This window comes from Amblyomma mixtum, chromosome 2 (genome assembly GCF_055824585.1).
Source record: "Amblyomma mixtum isolate Tamu chromosome 2, ASM5582458v1, whole genome shotgun sequence".
NCBI classification, from domain to species: domain Eukaryota; kingdom Metazoa; phylum Arthropoda; class Arachnida; order Ixodida; family Ixodidae; genus Amblyomma; species Amblyomma mixtum.
The window spans coordinates 11871805-11896688 of record NC_143013.1 but is presented as its reverse complement, the minus strand read 5'-3'; the positions used below and the strand labels follow the sequence as shown (position 1 = coordinate 11896688).

Sequence of the window (24884 nt, the reverse complement as noted above, 5' to 3'; positions counted from 1 at the left end):
AGCGTGGTTAGGAGGAGGGAGGCATCGTTGCTCCTAACCGAGCCGGTAAATCGAGCGATAGTCCCGCTGTACCGTATGAAGAGGGCGTGCTGGCAGCAGTTGGAGGTCGATTCACGGGTCGATCAGCGGGGAATATTTGAGGGAACGGCGCTTGTCCGCTGGGCGCCTGGCGGCGCCGACGGCTTATATCGAGCCTGCAAAACGCGAGCCAGAGCAGGTTTTTGGGCGCCGTTAATCGACCGTTGACATATCGACCACTGTCGCTCGCAGAGTGCCGGCGGACGTTCGGATGGTGCGCAAATGATGACTCCGCCGGGCGCCATCGTTTGGAGTATACCGGCTGCGTCTGTTTGCCGGAAGCGCAAAAGCGGATACAGACCGCGGTAGCAGGAAACTGACCGTTGGGACAGAACTTTATTCACTTGGTGCGTATAGGTGTATTTGCATTTAGTCCCCTTGGATTTGCAGGTCAATGAAGAGAGATACAAAAGATTAATGCCAGGAAGGGTGGAGAGATCGGCCAATGGAACGTGTATCTGGCCAGCTATATACTTTATACTGCATAGAAAGGGAAAGAACAGGATAGGGAGAGAATGAAAATGGGAGGGAGGGAGGTGATGATGCAGTGCACTGCAATGAGCTACGTGAGGTGAGGTACAATCGTGAGCAGTATAAAGGGGAACAAACTTTTTTCACATAATTCCTCGTGGTTATTTTCTGGTTATTTCGCCACGAAATCTGAGAATGACTTTTGGATATTATAAGCCAAGAGGAAAACTAGTTAGAAAACAAAATAAGCTGCGCTTGTCACACATAATTATGAAGTAATCAATTATTAAATGCTCGAACCTTGTTCGCTCCCACAAGGCTCACGACTGTGCGTGTGCTAAACGTAATGCATACCTTTATATGTGTGAGAGCTAGCATAAATCTCATGATATGAGTCTCGGAAGAAATTGCCCAAGAGACTTGGTGCACACTTCCTCATATATACGTTTCAGGAATACGTATGTAGTCATATTCCTACATGTGTAGTCGGAACTGGATTGTGTGACACGCTTATAGCGTATACGTATTGCCAGTTTGAAGTTTCACACTTCTTTTTTTATTTTTGTTTTGCGTGGCGCTACATTCAAACTATCTGCGTGTTCGCCTTAACATGATTTTTGAGAGGTTTGGTCTTTTTAACTCCACATGACGTGCCTTCCCCTCAGGCCAGAGTGCCGGGTTGTTGATATTTCAAGGCGACTAGGGCCAAGAAATAAATAAATATAAATAGGACACAAATGCAATAGCAGTAAGTAACGACTGGTCTAGGCTGTAAATCACTATTATTGCTTTATATTGAAGACCTGTATTCAGTTTGTCAGGCGGTACGCAACAATGACGGCACTAAACGCTCAGCGTGATTATGTATAATTAGAAAGGCATATACTACATAATTACAAATGCAAATTCAAATACAAAATAAAATCACACTGCATCCGGCGGAGATCAAGCGAAACAGCGCAAGAGTTCGCCGGAACGAACGATCGTGCGAAGTCTTAACTGGCGCTGCTATCCCTGTCTTCAATTACGACGTTTGCTCAGCACGTTGTAGCTTCGTCAATATCAGACTGACAGCACGTTCTCGAACGATATTTGACGCCTCCTGTCCAGGAATTTCGTAGAATACAATTCCTCTCTAGCGAAACCGCGCATTCTGTCTCCTCTTGACCCAGGCCCAGACAGCTATAGGCGTTGGGATGTGACGGTGCTCGGGTTATGATGGATTGCTGGTGCGATCCGTACTTATGAGCAAACTCAAAAAAACACACAGCTCAGCTTACATATGGCCGTGCACAAATTGGGAAGGAACATCTATTGGAACCTCCACGCAATGAGTGCGCGAGAGCAGGCCTTGTGATCACTGTAGGCTGGGGACCGGATTCTATCGCGGGCCGGCCAGAACGATTCCGCGTGCCGTAGTTTGGAGACCCCCCTCTCTTTAAGAACCCAAGCTGCACTTAAAAGTGTGTGTAAACAGTGTGCATAAGGTATATGTAAAGTCCTACCTGACATCAAAAACGAGACTACAAGAGCATTTAGCTTGAAACGCCTTTTGCGTTGCACTGTCGAAGTCCAGTGGCCAGTTATTCTTCGCTTTGCAGTACACCTTGGAGACGTTCACCGAGAAGCGGCAGACAGCCTGGTGCTTCGAACCGTACACAGGTGAGTGACACTCACGGTATATCTGTAGCCTTCGGTGTGTATTCTCGCGTGCTCTTTCTCGGAGTTGTTGAGACATCGCCGTCTTATTCGATAGACAGAATACGCGCGGGGAACGCCAGAACTCTGTTGCTAAAGCGAAAAGGTGGGCAGACCCCTCTGGTTGGCTAGCAGCGAGTTTTCCACGCAACGCCTGCATACGGGACGAACAACGAAGACGGCAAACAGCAACCTGCCTTGCAGATCGCACTTGTCCGGCGATTTTTTCAAGCATCCTTTGCGCCATGTTTCTCTTTCGGGCGAACAGCATCATCACGCGTTCACATATGTTTCCGCTATGTGTGGTCCGCCTTGTACAGTCGTCCAAAGACCTGCCTGGAGCGCTCGAACTCCGTGCCGTCTGCTCTCCGCAGCGCGCAGGGCGACGTCTAGCGGCAGCACCCGGTTCGAGATAGAGCATCTGGGATGCTCATACCATACTCACAGATGCGCCATCTCGGACCAGGCGCTGTCGCTAGACGTCGCTCTGCGCGCTGCGGAGAGCAGACGGCACGGGGTTGGAGCGCTCCAGACAGGCCTGTCGACGGCTGTACGTTGTGCGCTGAGCACTAAGAGGGAAGGATAACGGCGGTGCGTGGTGGCGCTGTTGCTGCTGTGCAGGGGGACCGGTGGACGGCCCCGCGGCGGGCCCCGCTCCGGGCCCCTGGGACGTGTCGGTGCCCCCTCCGACGCCGTTCCAGTGCCAGACGACCTCGGTCGAAGTGCCCCACACGGCCTCGGTCAAGACTTGCCACACCTGCGGCGGCGTCGGACGGAAGCGCTGCGCCACCTGCAACGGAAACGGATACGTACGCCGACCTGCCCCTATTCCCTCTGCGTGTGCAGCCGCGACGGTCGTGCCTGTTAAATTCGAAAAAGCGCAGTGTTTTGCTATCATTTATACCAGTTACAATAATTCGCATCTATACCCACGCATGCCCCGCAGTCGTTTGTTGAATGTCAAGCACATGCATCACTCTCCATGTAAAGGAGTAAAAAGAGAGTAAGCCGACCTGTATACCGCACTCTCGGAGGGATCTACACTCTAAACAGAAAGGAGTAGAAAGGGAGTAAAGTTGTCCTCTAGCGCGCATACCCTTTCATAGAAGGGAGTACCCTAGAGGAAATCTTACTCCCTTTTTACTCCCATATAGGCGTAGTGGGTGAGGGAACAAACGCGGATTTATGACATCCTAGTCGAAATCAAGAGGAAGAAATGGACTTGGGCAGGGCATGTGCTGCGAAGGCAAGATGACCGCTGGTCCTTAAGGGTAACAGAGTGGATTCCAAGAGGAGGCATACGTAGCGGGGGGCGGCGGAAAGTTGGGTGGGTGTGTGAGATTAAGAAGTTTGCGGAGATACGGTGGCGGCAGGTGGCAAATGACAGGGTTAATCGGAGAGACATGGGAGAAGCCTTTGCCCTGCAGTGGGCGTAGTCAGGCTGATGATGATCGTTTGATCGTTTCACTCATGTCCACTATGTAATGCGATTCTCTCTCACTTTTCCTATCTTTGCCAGGATTGCTAGCTGCTGAGTACAGCTTGTTTGTTTATAGGCTTACCGGGTAACTTGAGGGTGTTTCTTGCAGCATACAGGTATAAGACAAACAGGGCCCTGTAATGGAGAAAAAGTGTGCGAGGTACTAGAAAACCCCAACATAACGAGCACCTGTTTTTTACTCTTTTCTATACTTGCCCAAGGGGGAGGGAGGAAAAGAAGCTTACCTTTTCCCTTCCCCTCCTTTTTTTGTTGCCACTGGAACCCTCAGGAGCAGTGCAACTACTGTCAGGGCGACGGCCAGAAGCGAAGTCTATCGGGCGACAACGATCGATGTTTCCAGTGTCACGGCATGGGTCGGATGCGGTGAGTTTCACCTTTCTCTGCTCATTCTCCCATTTTTCTTTTTTTCCTTCCGACTTCCTGTCCCTCTGTTGTTACCTTCTGTTTGCTTCCTCTTCATCCATTATAGTCTCCTTTCTTCCCCCTTCATTCTTTATTCCTTTTCTCTCCCCCTTCTTTCTATTTTCGCTTCGTTTCTCCCTTCTTTCTTTGTTTATATGCTGCAGGTATGCTTGTCCCATCCTGTCCCCACAGGAACGCACAAGTCTTGGAGTTTATTCGTCTTATTTTCACTGCTAAAACGTCAACTGATATGCTCTGTGCGGAGCTGTAGGCACGAAAGCCGTGCTTTTTCTGATGCAGGGAGTGAGATATGGATCTCATGCCGATCGACTTCCGTGTCAGATGGCCGATACGTGTGCGCCCTGTTTTTGGTAGACCGCACGTTTTCGTCACTTCGTTAGCGCCGCGCGGTCTGCAAATCTCGTTGTCCAAGTCCGAGGAGTTTCAAAATCGCCGGGAACATTGCGTCATAAAATTCGCCCATTGTCTTGAGGGAAGCGACGTCATCAGACCGGAGATGTGACGTCATCACACGGGATAATATTCATTGGCTGGAAGAAAGTGACGTCACCAGACCGGAAGTGACGTCACGTCCGGTAAAGGCATACACAGCTGCTAGTGCTAGCGCATATTGCCAACACATAATAGCAGCACTTACGCGATGTAAGATGCTGGCCGCTTACTGTGTGGCCGCGCTCTCATTATAGCGGTCCGGTCCGTGGTGGCGGTAGAGGGTGGAGAGCGCAAGTATTTATTTACTACAAGAAGCACGGTTACGCTTAATCGCTGCACTTGAACATTAACTGACGTGGATAAAATGGGGAAAAAAATTATACAGGCAGTGACTTTTCTGTACTAGACGATTCTAAATAGATTAAATTTATGCGTTATCCAGTTTGTGACAGTTTTAACCCTGTCTCTTTAACGCGCAGTTATATAGAATCGACTCGAAACATATGACACATACCGTATGGCGCTTCCCAGGAAACCACTGCGTTTCTGAACGAGGAAAGCCCGCATGCCAATGTTAGTGGACATCGCGCATACCGGCCAATCGTTTAAGGCAAGCCATTGCCTTGTTTTTTTTATTTCAGCTGTTGGAAGTGCAACGGCGACGGCGTGGCTCCGTGTCGCGCCTGTTCGGGGACCGGCCAGATCAAGTGCTACATCAAGCTCACGGTGGTGTGGTAAGTGTCAGGTGCAAATTCCCGCCAGGGTGGAGCCTAACGCGCGTGTTCGTACACTGCGGCTGTCGAGTCCCGAGTGATCACCCCTGAAGACTTACCCCTACCCAGCGCCAAACGCCGTACCCTGTGAGGTGCGCAGACCGCAGTTTGGACCACATATACCAGGTGTTTCAGCGAAGGTGAACCAAAAATTATATAAATAGTCTTTTGAGGTATGAAGGCGGTTTCTGCGGCACAATAATGCCTGCGTTGGCGGACGTCAGAAAACGTGTAAATAATGTTGACTAGTTAGTCGCCTAACTAATTTATGATAATTAACTTTTTAACTGTAATATTTGACTCACTGGTTGCAATTAGAGACTTGTAGCCGGTCATTAGTGATATCCATATCAGTCCTTAGAATTTCGAAACGCGATTATCCTCAGCGCTGTGGCTCAACGAAATTTGGCTACATCGTGCCAAAATACAGGCGCCTTCGAAAAGCATGCTGACAAAGCAACCTTTCCAGTGCATGGCTGAAGCCACGGCGCCGAGCGTAATCACGTTTTCGAAATTCTAAAAACTGATATGACCATTACTAATGAATGGCTAAAAGTCTCTAATTGCAACCAGTAGCCTAACTATTATAGTTAAGAAGTTAATTATCAGTAATTAGTTAAGCGGCTAACTAGTTAACATTATTTTAATGTTTTCTGATGTCCGCCAACGCAGGTATACCGCAGAAGCCGCCTTCATATCTGAAAAACCCTTTTTTCAAAAATTTTGGTTCGCCTTCGCTGGAACACCTGCTATATTGTTTCTTTCTATCTGCTTAAAAATAGTTTTTAGTCAGTGCGCTTGTAGAGCGACTAACTACACATTTATTGTGCCAGCATTACCTTCTGGGACGCCCGACTCTGTCCTCGCGTTGTAAGTTTCATAATTACAGGTTTGGTGCGATTCGAAGGTGATCGTTTTTCAGCGCTGACCGATACTGACCAAACCGCAGGGAGCTTTCGTGGTCGTTTTGGAGTCGTTGGGCCGACTGCGCTCCATGCGCTCCAAATTTAAACGGATACTGAGGACATATTGAAGTTGGCTTGTATCGATGAGTTATCACGTTATAATGACAGCGGTCCTCTTTTACCGAAAAGCGGACCTTTTATAAGCTAAAAGAAAATGGTTTAAAAAAACGAATGACAGGTGTCGCCACTCCCGGTCGTTTCCCCTAACGAACTGCGGTGCGTCGACAATTTTTTAATGCTGACTCCACATGCTTGGCTATCCCGCCATTCACTTCAAAACGCTGGTCGCGAAGTCCTTTTTGGTGTGGGTGTCACAAGTTTGAATTGAATGGACTGAAAATTTCAAAATTAAATTTTCCCAGCATGCTTCTTTCGCTTCCAGACACGCGTTAACGAGCCGGAAAGAGGCGGATATCGATTTTTACTGAGAACAAAATGGAGTCGTCCTCAGTTTCCGTCTAAGCCCGACCCACATGGAGCGGTTTTCTCGCGGAAAACCTGCGTACGGCCGCCCGGCGGCGGCCGCTTGGCCGCCGGCGGCCGTTCGCCGCCGACCAAGCAGTGCTAGATACGTTCGCCCGGCGGTCAGCCGCTCACCGGAAGCGGCGAATGCGAGCTCAGCGCCGACCAATGAGGGCGCTCTCTTCCCGCATCTAGCTTCCGCCCGCGCGCGGCGACAAACATGGCGGCGCCTATCGAAGCCGGACCCCTCGCTTTGGACTGAATTCTCGTTGTTGCTGCCTTTTTCACTGCTTTCACTGGCCGTAAATGGAGCACCGGTCTTTCGCTTCGTCTCGCCTTGCCTATAATAAAACTTATAAGTGATAAATTTGCTTTATTTTTTTATTTAGAGTGACGATTCTCCCTCTTCTAGGCTTAAGAGGAGAACCGGCTTGTTTACAGTAATGGTTCCTGTCCCGAGAACCAGATGGCGCTACTATAGGCTGAGTCTATTTTGGCGTCTCTGCTAGCAGCAGCTGCCGGTGGCTCGGCGCGCCGGTGAAACCGAGTGGGGGTGGAGTGGAGAGGGGAGATAGCATACGCTCAACTAAAAAGTGAGAATGCGCCCTCCAATATACAATGGCTTTAGAGTAAGCTTCCAAATCTTTTTTTTTGTTGTTGTCGGCAGCGGTTTGGCGGCAGCCGCCCGTTTTCCGCCTCTTGTGGTGCGGCACAGCGGCGGTGCGTCCGCGTTCCGCCGCGCCGCTCAAAATCCGCAGCGCAAGTTCGCTCCATGTGGGTCGCCCTTAACTCTTCTACACTGCTGCCGTCCCACTCGCCGACGAACAGAATGTTGCCAGATTCCACGGAATGGCTCATCAGTCCAGCAGCTTGCAGATGGAGGCGCGATCACTTTCGGACGGCTTCGGGCAGCGAATGTTTCACGCTCATTACATCTGCCGACTTGCGTGTATAGTAAGGATGAGACTTAATTCTACTCTGCCGACAGGTCGACCAAGACGGATGATCACGTGGTCGAGCACTCCTTTGTTCCGGACGACCAGATAAAGTTTGTCTCGGGCCAGCTAGTCTTCGAAGAGCAGAACTCGAGGGTAAGAAAGTCTCTTGTGCTCATCTTTTGCACGCTGCGTCTTACGGAAAATAACGTTGCTGCATAGAGCATGAGCTGAGAACACCTAACGTACATGTTAAAAGTTTCTTAGTGCAGAAAAAAAAAACGTGACGAGGTAGTGGTCTGACGCCCTCTCGTCTAAAAAAAAACCTTACATAAAGGACAATTAGCCAGAGAAAGGAAGAATTGCAGTTATTCTCGCGAAAAGTGCATCCTTGGTAGTATAGAAACGAATCAACTGAGCCTGCGCTTCTGGGGCGCGAAATATCTGCTGCGTTTCCTGGAGGTTGCGGGGTACGGGTGTACAGATGCGCACTTCTGGGAAGAACAAAGCGGGTGATATAGGTATACCTCCGCTTTTTAGCTCCTCACCTGCCCGTTTCTCAAATGGACATGTTAAGCGTAGCGAAGACGTATGCTACCGAGAACGTGTGCGGTAGGCTGGGTCAGCCAGCCGGGTGACTACCGCGCATGCGCAGTCAAAACAGTGCCTTCTGCCGTTTTCTCAGTGCAGTGGACTGGCATCAGTTTTAATAAAGGAGTGTAGATAACACATTTTGGTTACCTGTTTGTCTTTATAATGATGTGCAGGACGTCACTATAAAGTGGATCACCACGTGGTATTCGCGGTTCTTCTCTTACCTGTTTCGGTTTCAACATTCGAGCGATGGCTATTACTTCAGAGGTCAGTATAGGTCACGTGAGGCATGAAGAAAACTACAGTGTAAACACTGCTTCACTCGTGATTCCAGCTCTTGAGGCAGACTGTCTTTAGCGTTTTAGTGAATTAAAATGACAGAGCAGCGAATTTATCGCAGTTTTTCTTACGCTTCACGTGAACTGTACAGACCTTTGACGTCATTTAGCTATCGCTCGGCTGTTGAAACGGAGACAGGTGAGAGGAAAAATTCGATAATTAGTTATTCTGCGGTCGTAGACGAGCACCACGTGGTGATCTATACATAGTAATGTATTACGCATCATTACAAAGAAAACACGTAGCCACTAAATGGAAATACTGAAAGAAAAAAAGGAGCTTCGCTAGAGTAATAGATTACCATTCGGAAGCGCTACCAGCGTTTGTTCTCTGTGAAGAAATGACTGTGCTGTTGAGGAAATCGCGGATGACAGCGGTTAGGTCGCTCGGCTACTGAGCCGGAGTTCCCGGATTTGAACCCGGCTGCGGCAGCCGCGTTTCGATGGAGGCGAAACGCACAGGTGCCAGTGCGCTGTGCGATGTCAGTTTACGTTGAAGATCCCCAGGTGGTAGAAATAATCCCAGAGTCCTCCACTGCGGCACCTCCTTCTCTGTATCTTCTTTCACTCTGTCCTTTCGGCGCGGTTCAGGTGTCCACCGACATGTGAGACAACTATTGCGCAATTTCCTTGCCTCAAAAACCAACCAAATTCCGGTTTACACCACAATGCGACGTGGGTGGTGTTTGACCATTTTTGTGGCGCGTGACACTCCGATATCTCTCGGCGAATCGGAGAAAACGAACGGAAAGGGCGCCACTTGGCTCGCCGATCAGACGGCCCTTTGCAGATGGCGCCACTGTACTGTTTACCACCCTTTATACCACAAAACTGTTCTCTCAATGGATGGTGGCCTCACCGGTCAGAAAGAGAAGGAACGGCTTGACTTGCGCTTCTGAAGTTTCTGCGCACGACGGCTTCACGCAGGTAGACAGGACGGAATGCGAAGTGAGCGACGCTTCGCATTCTAGCAACTCGACAGCAGTCGCCGCGCTTCTATCCGTCCATTTCGATGACATTTGTCCATCGGCATAGTGTTGCACGTGACAGCAGTGTTTCAAGGGCGTCAATGCATATATTTGCTTTGGTGCAATTTCCTGGCCTATCTAAACTGTGCTTTGGGTAAAAATGGCAGATATGCGGTCCTGGGACACTAATCTCCCAGTCTATTAGTGCTCCTTTAAATTCCTTTAATAGCAAAACGTCTTTGCGTGTTTTCCTCTTCCCCTCCAGATCTGGCCGATCAACCACTTTCCAGACATGACGGTCAACATGGCGTCCGTGCAACTGGTGCAGAAGCACGCGTCTGCTTTCAAGTCGGAAAAGATCCTTATGCAGGTAAGCCGATATGGGCCGCAGAGTTAGTTCCGGTGCCGCTTAATACAGCAACCAACGTAATGTTCCCGTATCAACTTCCGCTCCTCTTAGACGCGTGCTATGTCTTGTCTACCGTTCCAATATATTCCGAGTAGACCGATTGTACCAAGTGTTTCGTCATCACTGCCACAGGAATAGATACGTATAACTTTTAGCGTACCCTGAATGGTGACAGTGGAAATTTAAAAATCCCGTTGTGAAAGGTGCGAGTGGTTCGAGCGCCGATTTTAGAGCGCAGCTCTTTGGCGTCCGTTCCTGGGTTTCGCGTCGTCGTCGGCGTTGTCGTCGGCCTCGTAACCAGCTCCGCCCCCCTTTCATCCCCCCAGCGCTAGCAGCGACCGACTGATACCGCTGGATGCCGCTGACGCCTCTAGAGAGTCAAGATAACGTGACTGCCCCCTTTCATCCCCCCAGCGCTAGCAGCGACCGACTGATACCGCTGGATGCCGCTGACGCCCCTAGAGAGTCAAGATAACGTGACTGCATAGAACACCGTCGCCGCCATGCAGAAAGAGGAGGAAAGGGTCCCCCCCCCCCCCCCCCCCCCCCCTGTTCTTGTGTGGCGGATAGGGTGCTCTTCAGTTGCCGACGCGCCGGTTATTTCACGTAGGCCCCGGCACGTCGACGAATACGTGACCACCTTCCCACGGCTAGACCTGGTTCTTAGCGCTGCGGAAGCGAGGGTATCATATTGTTTGTGTCGGCATCGGCGGCGTTGTCCCTGAAACCAACTCCGCAGCTGGGGTTGACTCACTATCGGCGTCAGCGGCATCAGTCAGTCGCTGCTATCTCTTCCCTCCTCCCTTTATCGTGTTGTCCGCTTGCTGCGCGCGCTTCTGCCCCCATCGTTTGCCGCTGGGTGTACACGCCGTCCCCCTCCCCCCTCTTCCTGCGAGTCTCCGGTTGTCAAAGCGCCGGCTCGAACTTAATTCCTTTCTTCGCTCCTCCTCCAATGCAACCCCTGTGCGGTGGCAATCAGAGAGCCAGATCGGTGGCGGCGGATCTGTATATGTGCACCGCCCGAGCCGAAATTGCAAACAGCTTATTTGCTGCGCTCAAATTTCGCATTAGGAAGTAACGTAATCGTCGGTAATTTTTTCGTTTATTTGAGTTCGTGATGAGTTTATTTTTATACGACCTTCAGGGCCAGAGAAAGCGTTGGAGAGGGCAGTACCAGTATAGCGATGAACCATTCCTCGGATTATGCAGTATTAGGTAGCGAATTTATTTATTAAATGTACTAAAAAGGGCCACAGATGGTCTTTACCGCACGAGGCAGACTCAGTTGTCTGACGGCGGACCGAATCTCCGGCCCCTTCGAAGCAACGGTGTGGTCCAAGACTCTTTCCCCAAGCATTCCACCCTAGAAAAGCCGAGGACTAATTGCGATTGCCTGGGGCTCCTTTTAACCTTCCCCGAAGTCTCGGTGAACAGGCATTGTTTGCACTTAACCGCCATCGATATGTAGCCGTGTGTTCAGCGCCTGAACAGCAGAGTCTCGTCACGGGTAGAAAGGCTTCTATGAACGCTTGCCAGCCACACGGCCACCTCGGCGAGTAGGCTTTGGGTCGTAAAAAAGCCCGTTAATAATATTAGCGCGCCTCTTTCCTTTTTCGCCTGCCTCTCGCGTGCTCACAGCGGTTGGCTGCGCGCGCAATCAGCGCGACCTTGTGGCGGCCGTCGTCGTGAGGCGTGTCGAAGCGATCGTGGCGGCCGCCGCAGGCCAGTCCCGCCGCAACACGGTTATCGTGCGTGTAAACATGCGGCCGCGCGTGTAGCGCGACGCCGGGTTTTTTATTCTGGTGCGCGTGCCAGCGAGCGTGGCGTAATCGCGTCCCGTTGCAGTGCGAACAAGCGCGTGTCGTGCAGAGAGATAGCGAGGACGGCGCGGGCGCGGTGCCCATGGCGCGTGGGCTTAAATAGGAAGCGCGCTTTAGGGGAAGACCTTTATGACCTCATGAACGTACATTAATTACTCTGGCGCTTTGGGACCAAGTGATTTAATGAGTTGTGTGGGTGCGATTGGTGATGTGTGCAAAGAAAGGTCACGACAACAGATTTACGAAAGGTCCAAGTCAATGGACAGAAGCGATGTAGAATGCCTATTTACTAAAGAGGCACTACTGTGAGACATTCGAGCGGCTAAAAAGACACGGACGAAGGTAGACGAGACAGGACGAACGCCGGCTTCAACTGAGGTTTATTCCACAAACAGGTATTATATACAAAGGGGGGTACCACAAACAGGTATTGTATATATACAATACCTGTTTGTGGAATAAACCTCAGTTGAAGTCCGGCGTTCGTCCTGTCACGTCTACCTTCGTCCGTGTCTTTTTAGCCGTTGGAATTCCTCACAATAGTACTAGCAACTAACTAGCCCAGCTTCCTACGCTTAATTACTAAAGAGGGTACAATAAAAAAACACACCAAAACAAGAACTCATGATGGTACCGCTGACAAGCTTGGTTATTGGCTACAGTTTTATGGATAAATCTAGTACGAAGTAAATTACGAACTAAATTTTACGAAGTAAATTCACGACATTCGTTGCGCCAGAATTCGTCACTTGGGCTCAGCAGAACATTTCGCAACTGGCATATGACGAAAAAGCGCCGGTGCATACCGTTACAGTCCCGGCTTCCTCGTCGTTCGCCTGTCACATACGATTGGATTTCAGTCATTCAAAACCGTGCTTTTTAAGCGGACCTCGCACTCGCACATAACGGTAGGTGCCGGCACAGGAAATTGCGGGAAAATACTAAGTTGCTGAGAACGCTTGCCTACTTTCCTTCTGTAGCCGTCTGGCTGCGCTTAGGTGGACGTTAATGCACATAATTATTCTCCCATCGCAAGTTCTGTGATTATTATCTACCGCAAATCGCTTCGTGCTCAAAGCATTAGGGAGCGTGCCTCCTTTTGGCAAGAAGGCTTCATCGAAAGCGGTGTGGCGGAATTTGCTTCACGACGAGTGGCGCTGGTAACTGCTTCGCTTTGCTGCCTTTCGTTTACAGTTTCCATGGGCCACCGCTGCCTAGCCGAGCGATGATCATGGAAAATTTTGCGACAGGGTGTGGGGTTCGTGGCGTCCTTCTGTTTAAAAATGAAATGCTTTTAGCTCACATTCTCGGCAAACTCAGGCGAACATCTTCCGGACCTGAAGAACATGAGGCCGAAACTATCCGATTTATTGCCAGCATTTCCGCAGAGTCCACTACGCTGGTTGTGTATTAAGTGCGAGAGTATTCGTTATGATACTCATGACGCAATGCACTGTGAGTACAGCGATGCAAATTGTTGATTTCGAGCAAATTTTATTCATCCATACTCTCGGCGTTGTGGCGGTTTCGCAGCCGCGCTGTTGTCGGCCTGGTTCCCGCACCTCCTGTAGGCGTTAATGCTTTTTATTTTTTCTCGAGGAGCTCCTCTTCTGTGGGTGGTGGTTGCTTGCGAGGCCCCATCTCCTTTGACCCCCCCCCCCCAAGCGTTTTCAGCGTCAACAGGAGGTTTTAGCTGGACACCACTTGTCAATAGCGGTATGGCAGTAATGCATCGACTGGCCGCCCGCTCGGCGAGCGAGCGCCGGCGATCCGACTGGCCACACGTGCGCATGCACGCGGTGTTCCGATTAGAGCTGTGCACGGGCTCGGGCCGGCCCGAAAGCCCGTACCGGGCCCGGCCCGCGGGCCGGGCTCGGGCCTTGCGGAAGTCTATTCACCCGGGCCCGGGCCGGGCTCGGGCCACGGTATAGTTGTCTCGGACGGGCCGGCCGGGCTTCGCGATCGCGATTGCTCCTGCGTGGCTCCAGCCGCCCTACTGTTGCAAGGTTCGGAACTAATCTCCACATGAGTGGTCTCACGAGCCCAAATGACACTGCACAAAGGAAGGTGAGGTGTGTCGAACCGAAGGCACTCGCAAAAGTACCCTCCGCCACGCGTTGACGGGGGCCGGGTGGGAGGGGTGGGGAGGTCATTATCACATGTACGGGACAACAGGATTCTCGCTCGTGTGGCAATAACGACGTGTTGTGACCATTATCTCCTTGCTCGCCATGGTTACCTGCGTAGGCGCATAGTTTAGTTGCCGTCACGTGAATGCACGGAGGTCGCGCGACTCGATTCGTCACGGAGGACAGCGAAATCGGGCATCAAACATGTCGCTGGCGACTCATTGGGGTCGCCCCCTCCGTGACCATTCGAGTGCTTCCCAGGGTCACCAGAGTGAAATTATCTCTTTCTGTTTCATCGTCACTTCAATTTCAGTTTTGCAGGTCGGGCCGGGCCCGGGCCCGGCCTTAACTAACTCGGGCCGGGCCCGGGCGGGCTTAGGTTTCTTCAGTGTCGGGCCAGGCCGGGCCTCCGTCAGTAGTGTAGGGCTCGGGCCGGGCGCGGGCTGAAATTTTCGGCCCGTGCACAGCTCTAGTTCCGATGGGTTCAGATGCGGCGAGCGCGCGGCGCCGCACCGACTGGCCGCGCGTCGAGCGCTCGGAGGTCGCTCGGCTAGCAAGCGCCCTTATAGATGGATACGTACAGTCTTTGCCGAAAGTAACCCGGCACAGGTGGTTTGTTTCTTAGCCGCGTGCTCTGATTCTGCGTAAAGAAAGGTGAGGCCTTGTCCTTACACTATGGCACCGTTCGGTCTTTAGGGCTGCTGTAAATGCTCCGTGATACGTTTGAGAAGCAAGAACCTGTTGCTCGGTTATTTTTCGCAAAGACTGTACATAGCGAAATCGGGGTGAAGTATCCAAAGAATGCTTCGGATTAAAATTTCCACCACACTTGCAGCACAATGCAGTGCCGGCGCAAAGAGAGCCGCTTCGTTTTCCGATTCTTTAACCACTAGGCAATCACCGCATTTGTAACCTCTCGAGCTGCGCGTTGCAAGTTATCTGCAATCCGATCGTTCTGCTCTTCCAAATGCTCGATTTCAGGTTGCCGCCGGGCCCACTGCCCATTGCAATTTCGTGGCGCCCGCATTTCGATGGAGTGTGAACGCAAAAGGCGCCCCAGGTGTACCAGATTATTCCGGAGCCCTCCACTACGGCACCTGTTTCTCTCTTTCTTCTTTCACTCCCACCTTAATTCCCCTCCTTTACGGCGCGGTTGAGGTGGCCACCGAGCAACGAGACAGTTACAGCTCCTATTCCTTTCCTCAAAAAACCGCTAATTGAGATGGTCAAGCGACAGAAAGAGTCGCCTATGTCACCAGCCGCGGCTTGCGGTAGCCGCACACGAAGTTGCGAAGGAGGCTAAACACGACGCTTAGGCCGAATAAAAGCGGGGATGAACTATGGCGCATCAAACAGCGAAACTATAGAGAGGTACGCTGAACGTGGCGGCAAGTAAGACATAAATAAAGGCAAGAGAAGAAAAACGGCTGATCGTAAAGGCTCGTCAAGCCGCGAAGGCTAACCATGCATGCGCAATGCTTAGCTCCAAGAACGGACCCAGGAGAAGGCGGCATGTTCAGCAGCCATGAACCTGGTGGATACTTCAGTGCGGCTACCAGGCGTCCCAGAATGCGCTACGCACTTCAAGGAATGCATTTCATGCTTATACATGTGCTGCCGGCGACGTGTAGACGGCAGAGGATCTTTCATCCGTAGAGCTTGAACTGTAGAGACAACTTGGTTGTAAAATACAAACGGGACTAACCTCACAAGCGGTAATCGTTCCACCGTAGCAACGCCTGACACCGTCCCCAGCTACTGCTCATGCCCAGCCGGCGCCTGGTAAATCGGGATACGTTTGCGCTAATACTTCTATGCTAAACGATTCTAATGAATTTCGGTCGGCTATTTGTGGCACAGTTCTGTGACCTAGCAGTTTCCTGCCACCACTCGCATATACGCACCCAGAAAGGTCTCCAGCTGCTAAAGTCGGCATCCGTAATTATAAAGGTATTGCAGAAGTTGGAAGTTTTCCTCCGAATGGCCCGATTCCTCCGTGGGAAAACGGTGTCTTGCGGAGAACCACGGGGCACCCCTGTCCTCTCCAAAGAAGCGCGCAGTACCCGGCTACCCGCAGTGTGTTCCAGCACATAAGATATTAACCACCGTAGACGCCGCACGGGTAACATAGAGGGGACGATGTCGATCTCCAATAGGTATGTTCCCCCGCTGTTTCTGCCTGACCTCTTGGAATCCTCAAACGTTCAGGAAGTCGGTTCCCCCGCAAGAATGTCTGCCGTTAACACAGAGTGCTTGAGCAAACCGGCCCCTGCTTGTCACGGGGTTTGAAAGTGTCGAAACGTCGAGTTACATGCTCCAGCCGGCCCAGCGGAGCAGAAAGAGGTCCAGGTTGTGTATATAGTTTGTTCTCGCGTCGCTGAGCATCAGCCGCCGGGCGCACGACGAGTGAAGGGTGGCAAGCGCCGGACAGGGGGCACGCTTTGTTCCTGGCCGTGTCTTGCTGCGCGGGTCGTCCTTTGCTCGGCTCGGTGGCACTATGCCACGGTAAACACAGCGGGCGCGCAGTCGAGCGGCGATGGCGCGGCGAGCGTGGGTGCCCAGGAAGACGTGCCGTGAATGATGGGCTCTCTTTAACTAGCAGCGACCGACCGACCGTTTATTGACCAACTACCCCCCCCCCCCTTCCTCTTTCCCCACACTCTCTCTCTCGCCGCTTATGTGCACCGTGGGACAGCCGCTCGCGCGTGCGCCCGCTTCCTCCACCCCATTTCCCCTCTTTATTCGTCTATCGCTTCCTTTTGACGTGTACTGTACACGAACAAGTGACGGATGCCAGCCGGTGACCTCTTTCCTCGTAGCTGTCACGTCTTGTCCAAATCCCTGTTGGCTGCCCCCCCCCCCCCCCCCCCCCCCCCCCCCCCCCCCCCCCCCCCCTCCCCCACTCCCTCTCCACCCCGCGTTTTTTTTACGCGATAGTTGTGCAAGGAAGGTCTTCTGTGATTTATGGTATTGTAATATATCGTTTATAGTGCCTGTCTTAACTGAAAACTGACCGTCGCCGCCATTCCCAGTAGGTCAGATGACCGCACTGCGACCAATGAGAATGCAGCAATGAAAGTGTTATCCGAGTCATGTAATTGATACGAATCGCTGGTCTGGTTGGTTCCACATGTTTAAGTCTTCGACAGGACTAAAAAAAAAAAGTCCAGACGTAGATGAAAGGAGATGACGACTCACCTGCGCTGTCTGTTATCTTTAGCCTCGGGTGCGAGTCCTGAAACATGCCTGACGGTTGTCAGCTGTTACGTTGAAGTCTTCTTTGGAGCGCTCGTCCCTGTCTGTTCCCTCTGCGTCCTTGTTGTTTTAGCGCTTCTGAAAATGTCACTTCTTTGGATCTACCGATAACTTTGGCCAGCTGCTGAGAACGCGTTGCGCTTACTGCAATAACTGCACATCGCGAATGGTGTGGGCAGTGTTCCTGGAGCCATCGGTGGAAGAAGCTGACCAAGTTTGGGATGCACTGGCTGCACACAGGGAGTCAGTTGGCCTGTCGCCTTCACTGGAAAGCTCCCGCCATCAGTGGTGTGAGCACGTTTCGGGACTCGTGTATGTTTGCAGTAACAAAAAAATTATGTAGTATTGTGCTGCCCCTTGGCGCAGCGACAGAACTACAGAAAAACTACAGTGCTATAGATTAATATACTACGATACAACAGAAATGTCTGTCGTTACGACAAAACGACAGAACTTTCTGTCGTATTTTTGGGCACGATTCTGTCATTATTTTTTTCGACTGAGAAGGAGGCACGTGAGGCTGTCAGTACTTTGAAGCAGAATTCGTTGGGAGTCGGCTGCCCGGTGTCTATTGAAAATGCTCACCCCGGGGGCATTGGAACCTTCTGCGGTACCGTAAGAACGTGTCCTGATGTGTCTCGAGAGCCGTTTCGGAGTGTACGATTGCTTGCACTTGCTTGTGCGGCACACAAATTACAGCCTAAATGGTCGTGTATCACAGAATGACCCTATTCACGAGAGGATAGTAGGCGGTCACGTGGGGTTTTGGAGTTGCGTGCGTGGTTTAGGGATGTGAGAAGGGCAAGGTCATTTGAGTATGTGACGTTGACGCACGCGCTTTCTGGCGGTGCTGGAAAGCCTCGTGGTTTCTATGGCCCGCGTAAGGATCGCAATTTCTGAATATACCATCAAAGAACAATGTACGTAAAGTCGCGGATCGCTCGCTAAGTTTGTGTCCTCCAGCGCTAGTGTCGAGCATGATTAGTCGTGGCTTCAAAACTGTTGTTTTATTTTTTTGTAGCCTGTGACGCAGTTGTAGTAGTAGTAGTACAAGACTTTATTCGGGCAGAAAACAGAAATTCTGAACAAGTGCATTTTTTCAAAGGGGAGTTGTTTATGAACGCATTTTTTTTTCGCATATAGTAAGATTGCATCGTAATAACGAATATATACGCAACCCACTGGTTTTCTGTGACTGTCTTGAATACTTGGTGCGAGCGCAGGACAAACTTTAAAAGCAGGATTTCGCTATGCATGAAAGCTGGACTTAGCTTGTGTCCTCCGGCGTCAGTTTCGTGCACGTGATGACTGGGTAGACCTCGCTGCGTAACTTTATTTTCCATTTTCAAACAATAAACAGTCTCCATCTCTCTTCAAAACTGTAGTTTTTTTTCTTTTTACAGCCTGCGACGCAACTGTTTACACATGTCACTGAATGCCAAGCCAAGACCTCAGAGGCGCTGTCTGTCACTATTTTTTCCCTCATGCCCAAGCTGTTTATGCAGAAAGCCATAATTTTATTTATTATACTCTCAGGGCCAGAGGCAGTGAAAAGGGCAGTGGTTATAAGAACGTATGTAATAGTATTCAAGTGCACGTAACTCCGCTACGGTGTCTCTTAGTATTCAATAGGAAGAACGATAGAATGTGGTATGCAGTAAAAGAAAAATGGCGATCGATGCATTTCGTTTGCAGAGGCAGCGGGTGCGCGTGATCCCCGTGTCGACGGTGTACTACGAGTGGCGATCGCACGTGGGCACCTTCAGCGTGTTCGGTCACGAGAAGAAAGCGTACGCGCCGGACTACCCGCAGACGTGCTGCTGCGGGTGCACCATCCTCTGAACGGCGCCCAGCGGCCGACGCCACTTCTTCTTCCACGTGCGCAGCTGTCGAATACGAGTGTGTGTACCTGCCGCGCATAGCGGCGCAGCAGGTCTCGTTTCCTCTCGGCATAAGAAAAGGCACGAGTGACGTCAGCTGAGCCTACAGGCTTTCTGTTCACGCAAATGTATTTCGATGCTTTTTTTCTTGCTGCTGGAGTGTCAGCGTGGTGATTCGGCGACACGGCACAGACAAGCTCGCAGTTTAAGACTTAAGAGAGCGAAGTACAAGGTATGCACCCTTCTGTTGCCATATGCTGAACTGCGAAAGAGCACACCCCACCGTGCTTGGTTCGAAAGCCTACGTCATTTAATTGTCACGTGTCCTGATTCTCTGATTGCTCGGTACAGAGAAGCGCTGGTATCAGTGATCGTCCTTTGTCCGCTGTCATACGCGGCCCGCGACTTAACGACGCGCAGACTATTTATTGGAGGCGATAAAGGGCGTAAGTGCTCTTAGCCGCACCCCAGCTGCCCGCCAGGCACTTTTTTGTGCTTTGGATCTAGGACAAAAAAAGGAGCGAAATATATATGATATGATTTCATACTCAGTATAAGAAGCGACGCATTTAATCGCTCCATTTTTCTGTATATGCGTTGGCTCTGCAGCAACGATTACAGTTTCGTTTTTATTACGGCGTAGTTGGCCGTGTCGAGAACGTTGTTCAAGCACCTGAATGAGGCTCCCTATATCAGTGTCTTAGGACATCTGGTTCTCTTTTTATGTAAATAATAGTAGCCAGCGCACACTGCGGCACGGCAAACAAATATGGTTGTGGACGCAAAGGCGGCTCGCCTGTCTCAGCTACAGCATATGCTATTCCATCGCGCATTCTCGACGCTGTCGCTTCATCGTCATTCCTGCCTGAAACATTCTCCAGCTCTGCGTCATCGAAGGTCATAAACCTGTCGACCTTTCCGTTCGTCCTTTAATGCACTCGGTTAGGAAAGTCGCGTCGGCAGCGCACGGCGGCGGGCGTCTTCACTCAGGCGTACCGCGCGGTCGCCGGGCAGATCTGACCATCGCCGCGGCCTCTCGGCTCGCGCGAGTGCCTCGCGAAATCGCACTTGCGTCCCACTCCTCCGCACCGCCGCGAGCCAATGGAGCGCGAAATATACTCCTCCAAAGCGGAGGCGCGTGTGAAGGAACTTCCTTCCAATGAACCCGCCCGCGTCGGTCGAAGACGAGAGGGCCTTCGCGTCGCCCCTCCCGCAAGGACTGCCGTCTTCTTCGGATAGTCTCCCCCGCACGCGATGAGCGTGCTGGGGAAAGCACCGTTTGCTTCGTCTATTTATGCGTCGAGAGTCTAAAACGTTCTTCGTCGCCCCCTCTCCCACAGACCTCGGCTGCCCGTTTACTTTCTTTCTTGCAAGCCTTGCTCCTTTACGCGCTCCTCGACCGACCTAGACGCGGGAGGGTGTGTTATGGATGTCCGGGATGTGCCAAGAACGCGCTGCACGCGAGGATGGCACGCGACAGCCTGGGGCCTGCGTCTATTTCGGCACGCCACCACGGACAGTAACACCTATATAGATACAGTATAGTTGCTATAGTCTAGGTGGCGCTGCCTCGGGCGCGCTGCGCGATCCACCGAGGATGGAGGCTTGCTGCTTACGCCGTTTGGAATAGGGACAGCGGTGGTGGTCGCGGTAGATTTCTTGGTCGTCAGTCGCTGCATTACGGCGTACAGAGCCGATGGATATGATGCAGTCGAGGGGTTCTGGAAGAGCTTGTAAGCTTAATCGATAGCGCTGCCTGGAGTAGTCAGCCCGCCTGTGTGTTAGCTTGCTGGAAGACGGGTCTGAGACATGGCACTGTGTGGAAACACAATTCCATACAGGTCTTGTGCTTCAGGTGCAAGGTTCGAGCTAGGCCACCATAGATGAGAAGAGCTACCATGGTATGAGAGTGGGGTGTTCAGAAGAGGGTCTTGCAGGTTGAGCCCGCACCCTTGCCCCCTGAAGTCAGGCAACCTTCCTTGGTGTAACAAACTTATATTGAATGAAATCAGATTGGGATGCTACACATTTGAGGGTTGCCAATTGGATCTGCTGACAGAGAACATCCTTGTGAATGCAGCTGTGAGGAATCGCTGCCTCTGTGTATGACCGTTAAGAAGCGGTGAGCGCTAGGAAGTGCTCTTTGAGATGCGCTTTTGTTGCATTAAAGAAGCTAGAACATCGCTGCATTGGCATAAACACAATGAAATGAGGTTGCTTTCACAGCACGGAGACTGTTCAGAGCCGAGCCTCCCACTTTCAAGCTTCATACTATACTGGCTGTCATACGAGTGGGCAGATAATGTTTGCTGGTGAATTCACTGGTAATGGCAGCAATATTAGCTGAGCAGCTGTTTAAATACATGCTTGCATGCGCCAACAATCAACTAAATAAGCAGCCTGTAAGGTTATCGAGCGACAGATCACACGTTCCTCACCAAACAAAGTAACGTGTCATTTAAGTTACTCTCAGGTTGCCATCAGTCTTGAAGTGTGTACGGCTTTCTGTATTCATGCGGGTATTGTATAGTTGTCTGTGAACTACGTGCAGTGGGTTTACGAAGTGTTGTGTCTTGCAAGTAAGGTCCGAGTTTCTGCAAGTTCTTTTGCTCAGTGACCTCTTAGTTATGGATTATGGAAAAGTGCTTGATATTCTGTTGCCGAGACTTGTTTCGATGATGAGCTTGTACACTAGAGTTGTAGCCTGTTCTCACATTGTTGTAATATATGCTGTACGCCAGGCTTTCTTTTCTCATTCAAGATGCTCGTTGTATGGCAACATGTGTGATGTGATGATTGTCAGTCATTACTGTACATTGTCTGCAGCGTGTCGCATGCTGGATAAGTGTTGTGCTCGAGATCATGCATGTCCCTCTATGGCACTGAATGGATCCAGTGTATGAGGAGAACACAGGTGAAAGCCTGCATGACAGCACTGTTGTTAGAAGGAACTACACCATGTATGTTGGTCTAGAGATAGAACATCGCAGATACTCTCGCCACGAATGTTTTTCAGAAATTGCTGTAAGTGTGTCACTGGTGTATGTGTGTATATGGTTCCAGAACATTCGCAAGGGCAGTTGTAGGTGTCTGCTGAAGGGCTGTGTTCAATGTTACCAACAAGCAGTGAAGATGAACAGAACAATACCAGTCAGGTTGAGGTAACTGTTATCTACTACGTGCATTGTGCTGCTTACCCAAGCTGTCAGCAGCCGGTTAGTGTCACGCTGGTTAGTGCTGCACACACAGTATAGTCTCAACGGCATCCTCCATTACTAAAGGCATCAATGCGAAGACAGCAATACTATAATTGGGCTCTACGAGACACACACCTGTCTCTACCACAATGTTCCTCGTTTGTGCTTTTTATGTAAAGTGAAAGTGCATAACAAGAGCAGCTCGCTACACTGCGTGCAAACAATGGCCCTGTGGGACCAAGTACTCGTGCTCCTGTCTTTGATTCGCTGTGCACTGTCGTGCTCTCAAGTTTCCTCCCCCAAAAGTGCACGATGCAGTGCAATACGCTGGAGCGAGGTCCAATCAGTCGATACATACTCCATTGTACCAGTCTCGCGCACGACGTGTGTTTGTGGTCGTGACCTACGCCTAAGGTGTCTATGTTAAGAAAATCAGATCAAAGCAAGTTCAGAGGCCGTCACGAGTTTTCCGCTCACGCAAATCTGTTGACAGCTTACAAAAGAAGCAATGCTCTTTTACACGTTTTGAAACTGAGATGAAGCCTCACTCGCAACTCCCAAGCACAATCAGACAGCAGTGGCACCCACAGACACATGCAGCTACTAGACAAAGCAAAAAATTCCAATACTCAGCATACAGCACTCAAAACTAAATTCTCAGGTATGGCAGTCGTGCATCTGTCCGTCTCAACATTGGCAATAACTACAGATGTGCAATAAATCTTATTACATCTAGCAGAGATATTTTGGGTGTCAGGTCAGCTCTGAACTGCAGCAAAGTTTAGCCCATGCTTACACTTTAACATGCACAAAAAAAAGTATGTGCTGCTGGCGCTCCGTGCACAGCTGCCCAATCGAGCAGTTGTGCTAGTGGTATATATGCTGTTCATAAAAGGTGTGAAAGGCATGTAGAGAGAGAATATCAAAACTGTTGAAATGTGTTAAGAAAATTGATGCTACTGCACCATGCTACGACTGCATAAACTGCAATGAAATGATACGATGTTTGCACTTTTGCTAAGGGGAAAAGCCTGCAGCAGAGCCCTAGTGCAAAAAATCACCTGGCACATGCTAAGCTAATATGGCAAAATTAGGCGGCTGTCTCTGCAAACTTCTTTTATACGCATGTTCGATGCTTCTTTCAACTGACAGGAAAACCTTTATTACGGCTTGTCTTCACTGAACTTTTGTGCACTGAAAAGATGCAATACTCGTTGTTACCCTGATGACAGAAAGAGCACCAGAGCCCACAAACCGTGGTGAACATGATGTCCATCATGTTACTTTTAAGATTAACAGGTAGGGATCCCTAGATGCTCACTCAAACAAGGTTAACATCCATGGCCTTTGCTTGATGCTGTGAACAAGGTTAGTTGTAGTGTGTATTAAAAACTAATACAGCAAATAAGTTCCTAGGAACTGTTCTGCATCTTGCTTGATCTAGCAATTCAAAAAATGTGCATGTCCCCTAAAAGATAACAAACAGAAAATTCAGGGCAACTAAGGTCACAACACGTTCTAAAACAGTGCACAAGGGGGTGCTAAGAGTTGCTCAAGGAAAGTACGAGGTGACAAATTTTTGCATTTTGATTTAGTTGGCCCATCCGCATAAATATGCATTGGTGATACAGCCGAGCACTGGATACAGGAGAGGAGCATCAAGGTATGCATGATAATGCGTGTCACTGTCTTGTCGCTACAACTAACCACTGCCAAATGGATTGAAAGCAAGACTTAGGAAAAGCTAGCCATGACACAAGGAGAGAACACTAGAAAGCAAAATATCCTGTAACGTGCTTTGGATAAAGAAGAGACATTGCTTAACTTCTTGCCTTGCTTTGCTAGAGCACAGACTCTAGCTATAATAAAGAGAAGACGTTGCTGATGCCTTGACACTGTTTAGCTAGGAACATGATTCCTGCTGGCTGGGTACACACTACTGCTGTACACAAAAAGCTGCTCTTTGATTTCATGCAGGAGTGGACGAGTAGCACATTGCACATCTGCCCCTCAGTCCTCTCAGCTGTACCAATCAACTTGGCAATATGTACATGTGTACCTATTCTTTTCGTCACTTTCCTTTGCTCCTTTCCAGATCGAAGGAAATCTCAACATGGTATGCTGTGTTTCACTCTGTGAACATGTGTCTTATGTTTGTCACTTCAAGAGCTGTTGCAACTGTCAGTAAATTTTATTTAAATCTTAATGTGCTTCCTTAAATGCACACACACGACACACGCACACACACACACACACTTTCTCTCACTCTGCAGAAAAGACCAGAGTGCTATGCGATATTTTCACTCAAGCACACTACGCATAAGTGAAAGATGCTGGTTAAAGAAATTTTTACACGACAAAGCAACAAAATGGTTATGAGGGAGGCCATAGTATAGACCTTTTCAGGACCCCCGACAAAATCGGTTTTCTGGGCTGTGCCGGGAACGTGGGGGAGCTTCGTGCCCAACTCTTTCCTGTACTACGAACACAGCCCAGCGCCCAATATGGCGGCACCCATGGACCTCCTTTTGAAAAGGTCCACAGAGGGCTCCAGAT

At 50.3% G+C, this 24884-nt stretch overlaps 1 protein-coding gene across 4 annotated transcripts in view; it reads left to right on the top strand.

Moving 5' to 3' along the window:
- Positions 1-24534, top strand: part of LOC149358435 (protein SSUH2 homolog) — a 66902-nt gene extending 42368 nt beyond the window's left edge. For all 4 annotated transcript variants that reach the window (XM_089570495.1, XM_089570496.1, XM_089570498.1 and 1 more), the window contains 7 exons: positions 2151-2211; positions 2869-3056; positions 4017-4111; positions 5245-5337; positions 7792-7894; positions 9904-10008; positions 18947-24534. In XM_089570495.1, coding sequence (XP_089426621.1) covers positions 2151-2211; positions 2869-3056; positions 4017-4111; positions 5245-5337; positions 7792-7894; positions 9904-10008; positions 18947-19093 — 792 coding nt within the window. In that variant the 3' untranslated portion in view covers positions 19094-24534. The remainder of the gene's footprint in view (positions 1-2150; positions 2212-2868; positions 3057-4016; positions 4112-5244; positions 5338-7791; positions 7895-9903; positions 10009-18946) is intronic.
- Positions 24535-24884: the final 350 nt, after the last annotated feature.